The sequence below is a fragment of the Babylonia areolata genome, chromosome 29 (assembly GCF_041734735.1).
Source record: "Babylonia areolata isolate BAREFJ2019XMU chromosome 29, ASM4173473v1, whole genome shotgun sequence".
Classification (NCBI taxonomy): domain Eukaryota; kingdom Metazoa; phylum Mollusca; class Gastropoda; order Neogastropoda; family Buccinidae; genus Babylonia; species Babylonia areolata.
In genome coordinates this window covers 21416121-21432393 of record NC_134904.1, presented here as the reverse complement: position 1 = coordinate 21432393, position 16273 = coordinate 21416121, and the positions used below count along the sequence as shown (strand labels likewise).

Here is a 16273-nt window from a genome sequence, read left to right as displayed (position 1 = left end):
GTTACAACATAACGGTTCAGCTGGTGAGATAAAAGATGGTTACAACATTACGGTTCAGCTGGTGAGATAAAAGATGGTTACAACATTACGCTTCAGCTGCCAAAGAACACTGTGGACAAGACAGAACCAACAACTGACCTGACACGATATTCAACCTCTCATCTGGCATTCTTTCCAACACACGACCTTTATTTTGATGCAGAAGACTGTCCACATCAGCCAGCAGGTTTACACTCCTTTCCTGGGCATCATGTAGAAAGAACATCAGCTGTTTCTTACTGATGTACTGCTCACTGGGAGCAAGTCCATACACAGTGGGTTTTTCAGCCTGTGGCCGGCTCCTACCCAGAGTTGAGTGTGCCGTGGGCTTAAATGGGGAGACTGGGACCACACAGTCAAGTGTCATCCACTTTAAGGATGCATCTTTGGGTGTGTTGCTCTAATTAATTACCTGACCAACTCTGCAAGTGTCTGTATCTCTCGGGCCTGGTTAACACCGGGCTATCATTATGACAGGAAGCGTAAAGTACAGCCATGTCACGCAGTCCCAAACCAAAATGGACCTCCATAGCAACATTGTCATCCTCCTCCTCCTTCATCATCATCAATACAAACAAAACAGTCTGAATAAGTCTGTGGCCTTTCATGCCCTGCTCTCATGGTGACCTCAGTTTCCATACCCCTTCCCTTCCGTGCTTGGGGTGAGTCCTGTCAATGTCTTCAGTGTCGGCAGATTCATGGGTGACTGTTGTTTGAGGGACGTGGTGGTGGTCTCCAGTCTGGGAGGGACACTCACTCAGTCTGGCTCCGTGACTAAGCCATTATTGTCGTTAGTTGGGGGCTTAGTAGGTGGTGTCCTAAGTACATTAAATCAGAACAGGCACCATTGAATACCACCGAAGTGACTCAGCAGCAGTGCAGAGTCTCCTCTGGTGTGTGGCCTGCAGTTAAAGTGGTAGGCGAATTGGGATGAAACCTATCCCTGGAGACAGGGGTTTGCCGTGGTTCATCTCACAGCCAACACTTCATGATTTCTTGGGCAACAGCTCCCACATAGACTCACATGTTCAGAGTGGGCTTTTAGTTTTATGTGTAGGACTTTATAAACCAGCTGTTGTGGCAGCCACACTTTCAGATTTTTGGGGGACTGCATACAGAGAATGTTCAAGTTTTCATAACCCAATGATTATGGGATCTTATATGTGCATATCTGATCTGCATAAATACCAATAGTTTCTCCCCCTCCACTAGACTTTGAGTGGTGGTGTGGATGACAGTAATTCAGATGAGATGATAAACCGAGTGAGGTTCCGTGTGTATGAAGCATGCACTTTGTGCATGTAAAAGAACGCACAGCAACAAAAGGGTTGTCCCTTGCAAAATTCTGTAGGAAAATCCACTTTGATAGGAAAACACACACACACACACACATACACACAAACGCATACCTACAACAAAGTGTGAATTTGGTAGAAATTTAGTTAGACCCAATTTTTAACCTCACCCAGCAGTGTGTAGAAGTAAATAATGTTTCATACTTTATATCACATCGAAAATAATGTAAAATGTCACACAGCAGCATATTTACTTCTCTCAAGGTGGGAGATGTAATTTAACTTCATTACTATTATGTACAAAAACAACAGCAGTGAGATATCACAATTATACAACAGCCTATTAACTGCCGCTGACAAGGAGAGATATCACAGCCCTGGAAGATCATTTCATGGAAGGTGGCGTGTGTCATTGTCATTGAGGATCATTGTTCATTTCACTTAAACATGGTCATGCATACATTCTTTTGGCAAATCAGAAAACAGAAAACTCAGACCTAACATGCCTTTTGTGTATCACTTCGTAAATATCCAAGCAGGAGATCCATAGGCACTTTTAGACGTTACGTACTTCACTGTGACAATAAAGAAACAAAACACGTGAACTAAATCAGGAATATCAACGACAGGAAAAGGCATCTGGTTTAAATTAACACACTCTCCAACACATATGAACATATGCATGGCATGCACACAATGGCACACAGATAATGTGTTCAATATCAGTTTTCTAAAACAATTTCACTCATAATTCATTACAATTTCATTAACATAACTGTCATTTCAAGGGACCATGATATGGTTTTTAGCACTGTGATAATAATAATAATAATAATAATAATAATAATAATATCATTAATCAGTAATAGAAGTAGTAATAGAAGTAGCAGTAGTAGTAGCAGTAGTAGTAGTAGTAGTAGTATTTTACAAGTGAAAGGTACCAGGAGACAATCAGTACAGCCACAGTTAAACAGTCCACACAATAAAACAGGCAAATGACCCCAGCACCAAAGCATAACAAATTTGCAGTCTCAAAAACATCCAGTTTGTAAACCCTTATAATGTTGTCACAAAACATCACTGGAGGTGGGGGAGGTGTATGCCTCTTTCACACACACACACACACACACACACACACACACACACACACACATACACAATGTATGAACAGTGACTTTATTTTTTTCCCTCTCCAGCAGTTTCCCCCCTCTCTCCTCGTTTGATAGTACTCATAGTGAAAAGACATTAAACTAAAGAACACTCTCTCTCTCTCGGGCCGGAGGCCTGGAGATTAAAGTTTTGTTCTTGTTCTCTCTCTCTCTCTCTCTCTCTTTTCTGTGAGTGTGTGTGTGTGTGTGTGTGTGTGTGTGTGTGTGTGTGTGTCTATCTATCTGTCTCACTCTAAAACAATTATGCACTATCTTGAGTCAACCCTGTCAACCATGAATTTCAGTATCTTCATGCAGTCTCACTGTATCGCCCTTAATCAAGATCTTAGCAAACAATCCCCAGCCCCACGGGAAAAAGCCAAAAAACGCCATCCATCCCCCCACCCACCCATCCATGGACAGCCTTCACTCTGTGAACACATACAGCATGTCGTCATCCACAGCCTTCACTTTGTGAACACATACAGCATGTCATCACCCATAGCCATCACTTTGCGAACGCATACAGCATGTCGTCATCCATAGCCTTCACTCTGTGAACGCATACAGCATGTCGTCATCCATAGCCTTCACTTTGTGAACGCATACAGCATGTCGTCATCCATAGCCTTCACTCTGTGAACGCATACAGCATGTCGTCATCCACAGCCTTCACTCTGTGAACCGATACAGCATGTCGTCATCCACAGCCTTCACTTTGTGAACGCATACAGCATGTCGTCATCCATAGCCTTCACTTTGTGAACGCATACAGCATGTCGTCATCCACAGCCTTCACTTTGTGAACGCATACAGCATGTCGTCATCGATGGACAGCCTTCACTTTGTGAACACATACAGCATGTCATCATCGATGGACAGCCTTCACTTTGTGAACACATACAGCATGTCGTCATCCACAGCCTTCACTCTGTGAACACATACAGCATGTCATCATCCACAGCCTTCACTTTGTGAACGCATACAGCATGTCGTCATCCACAGCCTTCACTTTGTGAACGCATACAGCATATCGTCATCCACAGCCTTCACTTTGTGAACGCATACAGCATGTCGTCATCCATAGCCTTCACTCTGTGAACACATACAGCATGTCATCATCCATAGCCTTCACTTTGTGAACACATACAGCATGTCATCATTCATAGCCTTCACTTTGTGAACACATACAGCATGTCATCATCCATAGCCTTCACTTTGTGAACACATACAGCATGTCGTCATCCACAGCCTTCACTTTGTGAACGCATACAGCATGTCGTCATCCATAGCCTTCACTTTGTGAACGCATACAACATGTCATCATCGATGGACAGCCTTCACTTTGTGAACGCATACAGCATGTCGTCATCCATAGCCTTCACTTTGTGAACACATACAACATGTCATCATCGATGGACAGCCTTCACTTTGTGAACGCATACAGCATGTCGTCATCGATGGACAGCTTTCACTTTGTGAACGCATACAGCATGTCGTCATCCATAGCCTTCACTTTGTGAACGCATACAGCATGTCGTCATCCACTATCTTCTTGTTGGCTTTGGGTCGTGATCTTCGGTAGAGGTCAGGGTCGGCCAGATAGTCGGAGCTGACGGAGGAGGGGCGGTGTGTGCGCTGCTGCTCTGCGGCCTGAGACACAACACACAACACACAATGCTTACTATCTTCACAAGAGAAATTTATTTATGGTGTAAAAAAAAACCACTTTAACAATATACAAGAATCACAGTCATTCAATATGTACGTATACGAAACATGACATACAATTTCATGTCTTCTTCGTATGACTGCATTAAATGCTTAGATGCCAGCTTGAGCAAACCTTACATTCAAAAAGGCATAAACAATACACACGAAACACAGTCATTCAATATGTACGCATACAAAGCAAAATAAATTTCATGTCTTTTTGTATATAGGTATTGAACGACTACATTTAATGCTTCAATGTCGACTTTGTGTGAACCTTACATTCAAAAAGACATAAACAATACACAAGAAACACAGGTTTTCAATATGTGTACAAAACAAGACAGGAAAATTCATGTCTTTTCTTTGTGTGTGTGTGTGTGTGTGTGTGTGTGTGTGTGTGTGTGTGTGTGTGTGTGTGTGTGTGTGTGTGTGTGTGTATTTTTGTTGTTGTTTTTTTTTTGTTTGTTTTGTTTTGTTTTGTTTTTTGAATGACTGCACTGAACGCCAGACATTACACAAGAAACACAGTCATTCAATATGTGTACAAAACAAGACAAATTTCATGTCTTTTTGTATATATGTATTGAATGACCGCATCTAATGCTTTGATGTCAACTTAGAGTAAACCATACATACAATAAAGACATAGACATTACATAAGAAACACAGTAATTCAATATGTATACAAAACAAGACGTACAATTTTCATGTCTTCTTTGTATATCTTGAACGACTGCACTGAATGTTCTGATGTCAACTCAGAGTAAACTATACATGTAATAATCACAGTCAATTTAAAAATGATACAGGTAAGTTCGGGTAAATCACACATACGATCACCACAGCATTACACATGCAATAATCACAGTTTAAGGCAATACATGAAATAGTTGACTAAATTTATACATGGACAAATAAAATAAATTCAACAGTACTTTAAACTCAGATGTCATATCATGCACACATTATACTCTAGCATGCACCTATGGAGTCATATACCTAATTATTAGTTATAGTTTTTCAACAGCTGAACTGAATTGGGAATACAGCTGCATTTAGCTCTGTTTAGTTTTGAATCTTGGAATGCTGGAATGTTTGCCTGGAGGTAGTAATTGATAATAACTTGCCAGCGTGTGGCTGCTGTCACTTGAAATGCATGTGTCTTCCCGCCTACCTCAAACTCTGTGTGAATCACTTAATAAAGCTGTCTGGTCTCACACCCACAACCTTGAAAGCCATGCTCTGGCAAGTTATTATCAACTCCTACCTCACGGCAAATGTTCCAGCATTCCAGAATTACAAACAGAGTATGGGTGTTATAGTTTGAAACGCCTGTGTCTTTCTGCCTTTCTCTAACGCTGCGTGAATCATTTAATCAATGCTGTCTTGTCTCAGGCCCACAACCTTGATAGCGGCCTGTGCATGGGGGGACACGAGGGCCACGTCCCCGCTGATCATCACGGCAACGGCCATCAACATCTGCTTCGTCTCCTCCAGGATGTCCATCGTCTGAAACCAGGAAGGGTCAGCCTCCAAGTGTGATGAGCCATTTTTTGGTACATAAAATGAGCATGGTATTTAATGATAATAATAATGATGATGATGATGATAATTATAGTAGTAGTGACGGGCACAACAGCCGAGTGGTTAAAGCATTGGACTTTTAATCTGAGGGTAGTGGGTTCAAATCTCGGTAACGGCGCCTGGTGGGTAAAGGATGGGGATTTTTCCGTTCTCCCAGGTCAATATATGTGCACACCTGCTTGTGCCTGAACCCCCTTCAAGTGTATACACAAGCAGAAGATCAAATATGCATGTTAAAGATCCTGTAATCCATGTCAGCGTTTGGTGGGTTATGGAAACATGAACAAACCCAGTATGCACACCCCCGAAAACGGAGTATGACTGCCTACATGGCAGGGTGAAAACGGTCATACACATAAAAGCCCACTCATGTACACATGAATGAGTGTGGGAGGTGCAGCCAACAAATGAAGAAGAAGAAGAAGATAGTTGTAGTAATAATGGTAATAACAATAATAATAATGATAATATTAATAATAAGAAGAAGAACAACAACAACAATAATGTATAGTACATGGCGCAACCAAGACAACCACAAAGCTCTCTCTGCTATCCACCATGGACTGCTATTGATAGCATGCCCCCCCCCCCCCCCACCCTCCCCCCTTCCCAGCATCCCAATGCAATGACGTCTATCACCTGTATGCAATAAAACATTGATTCTCACATGTCACTCACCTCTTGATCCACGGCTGAGAGGCTTTCTCTGCTGTCCACAATGGAATGCGATTGACAGCACACCCCACCCCTTACCAGTATGTCAGAGCAATGATGCCTATGGCCTGGTTGCAATGAAACGTTCATTCAGTCATCCATTCTCACCTGTCATCTCATCTCTTGCTCAGCACCCGGGAATCTCTCTCTGCTATCCGCCATGGAATGCTGTCGACAGCATGCCCCACTTACCAGTATCCAAATGCAAATGATGTCCATCACCTGTACACAATAAAACATTCCTCCCTCCCTCCCTCCGTTCTCACCAGTCACCTCACCTCTCGCTTGACAGCCAGGAAGCTCTCCCTGCTGTGCACCATGGACTGCCGTTACTGACAGCATGCCCCACCCACCACTCTCCCCAATACAACAATAAACATTCCTTCCTTCCTTCCTTCCTTCCTCCATTCTCATGAGGCACGTCACCTCTTGTTCGACAACCAGGAAGTTTCTCTGTTATCCACTAATAATAGCACGTCCCCATTACCACTATCCCAACACAACAATGTCTATGGCCTGTACACAATAAACCATCCTTCCTTCCTTCCTTCCTTCCATCCTTTCTCCATTCTCACAAGTCACGTCACCTCCTGCTCCACAGCCAGGAAGACCTCCCTGCTGTGCGGGTCCTTCTCCACCACGGCCTTCAGCTTGCCGCCCATGTAGTCTCCCAGCGACCAGGCCTGCATGGATACCCGCCACTCTACCACCCCCCGCGCCTTCTGCAGGAAGGCCGCCGCCATCTTGTGCACCACCTCCATGTCCAGGGGGTTCTGGGAAACCACACACACGGTCACGTGACTCTAACGGGCAGCATCAGTCATGTGACACTGACAACATCAAACAGTCACATGATGCTAACCGCATCAAATGGTCATGTGATTGTGATGCTAACCACATCATGCAATCATGTGACACTAACCACATCAAAGAGTCATGTGACACTAACCACATCAGTCACATGACGTTGACCACATCAAACAGTCACATGACGCTAACCACATCAAACAGTCACGTGACGCTAACCACATCAAACAGTCACATGATGTTAACCACATCAAACAGTCACATGATGCTGACCACATCAAACAATTACATGACGCTAACCACATCAAACAGTCACGTGACATTAACAGTGATGTCGCTCTCTCTTTTCTTCACCACCAGTTTCAATTTCACTGAACTCCAGTGTTTAACCCCTTGACTGCTGGCTGCTGAGCACTCCCAACCGTGAAGGCTGTCACCTCACAGTGACAGAACTGAGCTGACAGGTCAGGGTATCAGTCACCATTCCTTATCTGGACTTTTCTCTCTTGGGGCTGCGCTGCTTTCATTTGTTCAACACGATCGATGTCACTACTCAAAAGGGCACAGACAGTAGCGACTGAGTACATTAACTCTCTCCATACGAACGGCGAAAGAGACGACGTTAACAGCCTTTCACCCCAGTTACCATCATCAAAATATTGCAAGCGGAAGGCTCTTATACTGAAGAGGTGAATGTTGACAAAGAATACCACAAATCTGACGACGGAAGCTAAATGTTGGGTCATTCAGACACCCACTGGACACCCGAGGGGTCTGTGTAGAGGAGAAGAGAGGACTGGCCGTACTGAGTGAGTTAATGCCACAGTGATCTCATTTCACAATGGTTCAGCCGTGAAAAGGGCCACCCTGGGCGAAATGACGTGTGGGTGGCATGAATTTCACGTGCACCCGGTACATTCTGTTGTATGTCTGGATGGTGTAACAAAACATCGAAACTAAAGCAATCCCATGAAGAAAAACTCCACATGATAAGCGGTGTGACTGACAACCTGACCTGTATACGCTCTGTGTGTTTTCTCTCTCAGACATGACAGCCCTTCTTCTTCACCAGCCAGCACGCATACCTGTCTGCAGGGGTCTAGGAGTTAAAATGGGAAACCTTGATTAAAAACTTATGTGATCCTCATGATGATGATAATAATAATAATAATAATAATGGTATTTATATAGCACCAAATCTTGTGCAGAGACAAATCAAAGTGCTTTTGCACCAGTCATTCACACGCATGCGTAACTCCAAAACTGGAGAAAACGAAGACAGGGAAGAGGCAGGGAAGGGAGGCTACTTTGGGAAGAGGTGGGTTTTAAGGCCAGACTTGAAAGAGCTGAGTGTGGAGACTTGATGAAGCGAAAGAGGAAGTTCATTCCAGTCCTGAGACAGAGAAAGAATGGCGGCTAACAGTCGAGAGTTTGAATCTGGGTATGCGTAAACAGAGTGGATCCGAAGCCGATCGTAGAGAGCAAGATGGAGTGTAGAGGTGAAGGCAGCCACAGAGATAGGATGGGGCAGATTTGTGAATACATTTATAACATAGAATGCTGATCTTGTACTTTATTCTGTATGAGACAGGGAGCCAGTGGAGACGTTGCAAAAGAGGAGTGATGTGCTCAGATATTTTCTTTCTGAGGATGAGTCGGGCGAGTTTTGTATGCGCTGAAGGGACTGAATGGATGAAGCAGGCAAACCAGACAATAGACAGTTACAGTAGCCAAGGCGATGTTATGATAACATAATATAAATAATAATAACAACTTCAACAACAGTAACAATACTAACTGGTAAGAGGAGACGAACAGGCGCTGAGGCCCTCTCTCTTTCTCTTCCTCTCTTGCTCTTGCTCGCTCTCTCTCTTCCTCGCTTATGTGTGTATGTGTGTAATTTTGTCTGTACATGTGTGTGTGTGTGTGTGTGTGTGTGTGTGAAGAAGAAAGTAATAAGTAAGGATAATGATAAGGATAATAATAAACATTCTCATTATCATTATCATAATGATTATCATCTATGACTTTCTTCTTCTTATCAGTTTCATTATCATCATCGCTGTTATCCATCATTTATAAACATTATTATTGTTGTTGCTATCATCATCACCATTTATCATAATCATAATCATTATCATCACCGTCACTGCTATCAATTATTTGTAAACATCATGACCATAGCTGCTATTGTTACCACTGTCATTATCATCATTTATCATGATTATCATCATCATCAACAACATCGTCGTCATCAGACCACCGACCGGACTGTCCCAAGCTGGCCCAGCAGACTGGTAACCCTCGGCAACAGACCCCTCCTCCTCCTGGTTGTCAGTGGTGGCGTAGCGGTTATACTCCAGGGCCAGCATGGTCAGATCCTGCAGAGATTCGCACAGCACGGCCGTGTAGGCGGCCTGTCCCGCCATGCTGTTGTTGAGGCGCCACGCCTCCGCCGCTGCTTTCCCCTCCTGGTCCTGAATCATCAGACAGTGGTGTGTCACTGTAAGGGTCATGGTGTGTGTGTGTGTGTGTGTGTGTGTACGTGTGTGTGTGTGTGTGTGTGTGTGAGTGTGTGTGTCTCTCCCCTCCTTGTCCTGAATCATTAGACAGTGGTGTGTCACTGTAAGGGTCATGGTGTGTGTGTGTGTGTGTGTGTGTGTGTGTGTACGTGTGTATATGTGTGTGTGTGTGTGTGTGTGTGTGTATGTGTGTGTGTGTGTGTGTGTGTGTGTGTGTGTGTGTGTGTTTAAAAGGTGTGTGTGTGCGTGTGTGTGTGTATAAAAGGTGTGTATGTGTGTTGTTCAGGCGCCACACCTCCGCTGCTGCCATCCCCTCCTTCTCCTGAAGGATTAGACAGTGGTGGGGGTGGGTGGTGAGGGGGGACTTGGGGGGGGGGGGAGGGTGTTGTTTCCCAGATGATGTATTAAGCATTATCCCTTGTGTTTTTTTTGTGTTTTTTTTCATGATTCCTTTGTTGGATTAAGAAGGTATCAATCAAGTCATGGGGGCCTTGTCTCTCATATTACCATTTTCTTTGATGATGATGATGATGATGATGATGATGATGATGATGATGCACCATGGGGAGTGAGGAGGGGTTGAAACATTAAACTGGAATGAAAAATCAACAGATGAAACACCACACAACAACAGACAACACAAGCCATGCCTGCCACACATACAAGACAACAGACAACAGACAACACAAGCCATGCCAGCCACACATACACGACAACAGACAACAGACAACACAAGCCATGCCAGCCACACATACACGACACGACAACAGACAACACAAGCCATGCCAGCCACACATACAAATACAACAGACAACACAAGCCATGCCAGCCACACATACAAGACAACAGACAACACAAGCCATGCCAGCCACACATACAAGACAACAGACAACACAAGCCATGCCAGCCACACATACATGACAACAGACAACACAAGCCACGCCTGCCACACATACAAATACAACAGACAACACAAGCCACGCCTGCCACACATACAAGACAACAGACAACAGACAACACAAGCCATGCCAGCCACACATACAAGACAACAGACAACGGACAACACAAGCCATGCCAGCCAAACATACATGACAACAGACAACGCAAGCCATGCCAGCCACACATACAAGACAACAGACAACGGACAACACAAGCCATGCCAGCCACACATACAAGACAACAGACAACAGACAACACAAACCATGCCTGCCACACATACATGACAACAGACAACACAAGCCACGCCTGCCACACATACAAATACAACAGACAACACAAGCCACGCCTGCCACACATACAAGACAACAGACAACGGACAACACAAGCCATGCCAGCCACACATACATGACAACAGACAACACAAGCCATGCCTGCCACACATACATGACAACAGACAACACAAGCCATGCCAGCCACACATACAAGACAACAGACAACACAAGCCATGCCTGCCACACATACAAATACAACAGACAACACAAGCCACGCCTGCCACACATACAAGACAACAGACAACGGACAACACAAGCCATGCCAGCCACACATACATGACAACAGACAACACAAGCCATGCCTGCCACACATACATGACAACAGACAACACAAGCCATGCCAGCCACACATACAAGACAACAGACAACACAAGCCATGCCTGCCACACATACACGACAAGACAACAGACAACACAAGCCATGCCTGCCACACATACACGACACGACAACAGACAACACAAGCCATGCCTGCCACACATACACGACACGACAACAGAAAACACAAACCATGCCCGCCACACACACACCTTGTTCATGACGGCCTTCAGCAGGATGTAGCGCAGAGCTAGGAACCAGTCAGCCTGGTCCCGGGCACGCAGGATCTGGTCGTCCAGCAACTGTCCCACCGTCTGGCAGTTGGGGCCGCTGCAGGGGTTGCCTCCCCTGGGCACTCCGTCATTTTGGTAGTGGAAGGCGGCCTGTGTGTGACAATGACACCATGCTGCTTTGGTCCAGGCCACAGGTATGCCCGACCCTAAATTTGCTTGTTTCATGAACAACATGCATTAGAATCAGGGACTGGGTATTATTATTTTCAGAAACATCTCAGTTTCGGTTTCAGTTTCAGTAGCTCAAGGAGGCGTCACTGCGTTCAGACGAATCCATATACGCTACACCACATCTGCCAAGCAGATGCTTGACTAGCAGTGTAACCCAACACGCTTAGTCAGGCCTTGAGAAAAAAAAATAAAATAAAATAAAAAAATAAATAAATAATGAAAACACGCAGTCAGTGGTCACCCACATGCCCACTGGTCTTGCCGAAGTTACTTTGCCGGTGACGGAAATCGAGCGGACTTTCACAAAATGGCTTCGGTACTGTTCGGACAGTTCCAGCTTTTCACGAAGTGGCTTCGGTAATATTCAGCGCCATTTCATCAGTCTTAACAAACTGTCTTTGGCAATGGTCGGAAAGCCATCTAAGGGTACACTTGTACCCACTAAATACTTTGTGACAAAAATGTTATGATCAGATTTTTTTAATTTTCCGGGACAAGCAGCAAATGTCTGTATTTCCAAGACACCTTGTCCGTTTTTTTAATTTTTTTAATCAGTTTTCTGGGACAAATACTGGCCCTCAGTAAGTGTAGGCATGCCTGGCGGTCAGTGCTAGATATGTATATGGTGGGCTTGTCCATTCATCTTGGGGAGCGCCCACACAGTCTTTACTGACACCTGATGATTTGTGCAGTATTGAACAGCGTCAGCATTGTGACTGCTATTGACACACGCAACACCAGAGTGGTTAAAGCGTTGGACTTTCAATCTGAGGGACACGGGTTTGAATCTCGGTAACGGCGCCTGGTGTGTAGAGGGTGGAGATTTTTCTGATCTCCCGGGTCAACATATGTGCAGACATGCTAGTGCCTGAACCCCCTTCATGTATACACATGCAGAAGATCAAACACGCACGTTACAGATCTGTGTATAATACAAACTCCTCCTGTCTTTAATTTTCTGCTTGTCTGTTGTTGTTGTTTTTTTGTTTTTTTCATTGGAGAAATAAACAGTCTACACCATAAAGATAAGGTCATAGCACATGACAACACTTTGTCAGCATTTGATGGACAGAATGGCATCCATCAGAATGGAGAGACCTACCACTCTTTACTATTTGTTAATCATTTCATCTCCTGGCCTCATTATTTGTTAATTTCCAGTTGTATTATACTCCATGTTTGGTGTCATATACTGTACCATGTCAAACTAGGCCTATCGGTTTGTTCTGCTTGGCCAAATTTTGTGCGGCTAACAGTGAAAAGACGAGCCGTCTTGCCTGGTCCGCTCTTAGCCAATCAAACGCCTCTAAAAGCTATAAGCGCTGAATCATTCCTTTGGCCAAGGCTCTCCACGCCATCTTGTCAGGTTTACGCTCTGTCTCGTCTTACGCTTTTTTTTGTTTTTTTGGCTATTAAGCGTATTCATTTGGCCTTATTTTGCTGCATGCGGCTTGTGTTTATTGTATTCTTACATTCTGTGTACTCGATTCGACTCGGCTCCCTCGATTCGTTCGTTTTTTTCTAGAACATCTTTAAAATACAGGACCACAATACTTTAAGCTGAACTCACCCTCTCCTTTGAGAAGAAGAAAGTCTCATAAAAACTGATTGGACTGTACTCGTAGAACCGACTGTTCCTGCACACGAATCAGAATATTTTTGCACATGAATCGGAATATCTTTGCACACACCTTTAACACCTGTTTATCAAACAAAACAAAACTCACAGACTCCTGTATCAGACAGAAGCTGATATCAAACTCGCCACAAAACAGACCACCAATATATCTCAGTGTCTTCCTACACAAAATCTTCCTCAAGCTCCAATTTATCTGCATCAGATAAAGAAAGAAAAGCAACAAAAATTCATATCTCAAGCTGTTATCAACAAACAACAAACATTCATTAAAAAAAAAAATAAGAGGACAAAATGTCAAACCTATATCACAACACAATCCCAGCATCTTAACCATATTTTTCTGCACTTATTTTTAACTTGCACAACACTCCTGGACTAATGATATACAATATCATTAATGCCACTTGCAATGACTATTCCCTCAAATGATTTCTCCCCATATGACAACATATACATTCAGTCTGTCAAAAGTTTTCTCTCCATAATGGCAATATATACAATCAGACTCTCATAAAATATCTCTCAATTATGGCGACACATTCAATCAGTCTCTCAAAAGATGTCTCTCCATAATGACAATATATACACATTCAGATTCTCAAAAAATCTCTCTTCATAATGGTGACACATTCACTCAGTCTCTCAAAAGATGTCTCTCCATAATGACAATATATACACATTCAGATTCTCAAAAAATCTCTCTTCATAATGGTGACACATTCACTCAGTGTCTCAAAAGATGTCTCTCCATTATAACAATATATATACATTAAGATTCTCAAAACAAATCAAACAAACAAATAAAAAAAACAACCAAGAAATAAAAATGTATGTATGAATGTGACGCTATGACACAACAGGTGATGGCTATTCCATGCCACTCTATGTATGAATGTGACGCTATGACACAACAGGTGCTGGCTATTCCACTCCACTCTATGTATGAATGTGATGCTATGACACAACAAGTGTTGGCTATTCCACGCCTCTGTATGTATGAATGTGACGCTATGACACAACAGGTGATGGCTATTCCATGCCACTCTATGTATGAATGTGATGCTATGACACAACAGGTGTTGGCTATTCCACGCCTCTCTATGTATGAATGTGATGCTATGACACAACAGCTGTTGGCTATTCCACACCTCTCTAGGTATGAATTTGACGCTATGACACAACAGGTTCTGGCTATTCCACGCCTCTCTATGTATGAATGTGATGCTATGACACAACAGCTGTTGGCTATTCCACACCTCTCTAGGTATGAATTTGACGCTATGACACAACAGGTTCTGGCTATTCCACGCCTCTCTATGTATGAATGTGACGCTATGACACAATAAGTGCTGGCTATTCCACACCACTCTAGGTATGAATGTGACGCTATGACACAACAAGTGCTGGCTATTCCACACCACTCTATGTATGAATGTGACGCTATGACACAACAGGTGTTGGCTATTCCACACCACTCTATGTATGAATGTGACGCTATGACACAACAAGTGCTGGCTATTCCATGCCTCTCTATGTATGAATGTGACGCTATGACACAACAGGTGATGGCTATTCCACGCCTCTCTATGTATGAATGTGACGCTATGACACAACAGGTGATGGCTATTCCACACCTCTCTATGTATGAATGTGACGCTATGACACAACAGGTGATGGCTATTCCACACCACTCTATGTATGAATGTGACGCTATGACACAACAGGTGATGGCTATTCCACACCTCTCTATGTATGAATGTGACGCTATGACACAACAAGTGCTGGCTATTCCACACCACTCTATGTATGAATGTGACGCTATGACACAACAGCTGTTGGCTATTCCACACCACTCTATGTATGAATGTGACGCTATGACACAACAGGTGATGGCTATTCCACGCCTCTCTATGTATGAATGTGACGCTATGACACAACATTTGCTGGCTATTCCACACCTCTCTAGGTATGAATGTGACGCTATGACACAACAGGTGTTGGCTATTCCACACCTCTCTATGTATGAATGTGACGCTATGACACAACAGGTGATGGCTATTCCACGCCTCTCTATGTATGAATGTGACGCTATGACACAACAGGTGATGGCTATTCCACTCCTCTCTAGGTATGAATGCTGGCACTCACTCCATAGTGTCCTCAGAGATGAAGTGCAGCAGGAAGTGTTTTCGCACCATCAGATAACGCCACCCGTCCATCTGAATGTAGGCCTGCCACAGGGAATGGCATCAGTACATTATGACATATGACACTGCCAATGTCGTCAGTGCATTGCGAGGTATGACAATGCCAATGTCATCAGTGCATTATGAGGTATGACACTGCCAATGTCGTCAGTGCATTATGAGGTATGACACTGCCAATGTCTTCAGTACATTATGAGGTATGACACTGCCAATGTCTTCAGTACATTATGAGGTATGACACTGCCAATGTCGTCAGTGCATTATGAGGTATGGCACTGCCAATGTCATCAGTGCATTATGAGGTATGACACTGCCAATGTCATCAGTGCATTATGAGGTATGACACTGCCAATGTCATCAGTGCATTATGAGGTATGACACAAATGTCAGTTCATTTTGAGGTATGACACTGCCAATGTTGTCAGTACATTATACTGCACATGACTCACACCAATATATATATATATATATATATATATATATATATATATATATATATATATATATATATATATATCATGAGACATGACATTAATCAAATCAAAAGCACTT

The 16273-nt window shown here is 43.6% G+C and overlaps 1 protein-coding gene across 3 annotated transcripts in view; it reads right to left on the bottom strand.

Annotated features, from left to right (window-relative positions):
- Nucleotides 1-2937: 2937 nt before the first annotated feature.
- The window catches only part of LOC143274879 (uncharacterized), a 99414-nt gene continuing 86078 nt past the window's right edge, over nucleotides 2938-16273 (bottom strand). For all 3 annotated transcript variants that reach the window (XM_076578850.1, XM_076578849.1, XM_076578851.1), the window contains 7 exons: nucleotides 15663-15745; nucleotides 13446-13512; nucleotides 11624-11794; nucleotides 9571-9780; nucleotides 7084-7269; nucleotides 5603-5707; nucleotides 2938-4135 (listed from right to left, as the gene is read on the bottom strand). In XM_076578850.1, the coding sequence (XP_076434965.1) occupies nucleotides 3995-4135; nucleotides 5603-5707; nucleotides 7084-7269; nucleotides 9571-9780; nucleotides 11624-11794; nucleotides 13446-13512; nucleotides 15663-15745 (963 nt within the window). In that variant the 3' untranslated portion in view covers nucleotides 2938-3994. The remainder of the gene's footprint in view (nucleotides 4136-5602; nucleotides 5708-7083; nucleotides 7270-9570; nucleotides 9781-11623; nucleotides 11795-13445; nucleotides 13513-15662; nucleotides 15746-16273) is intronic.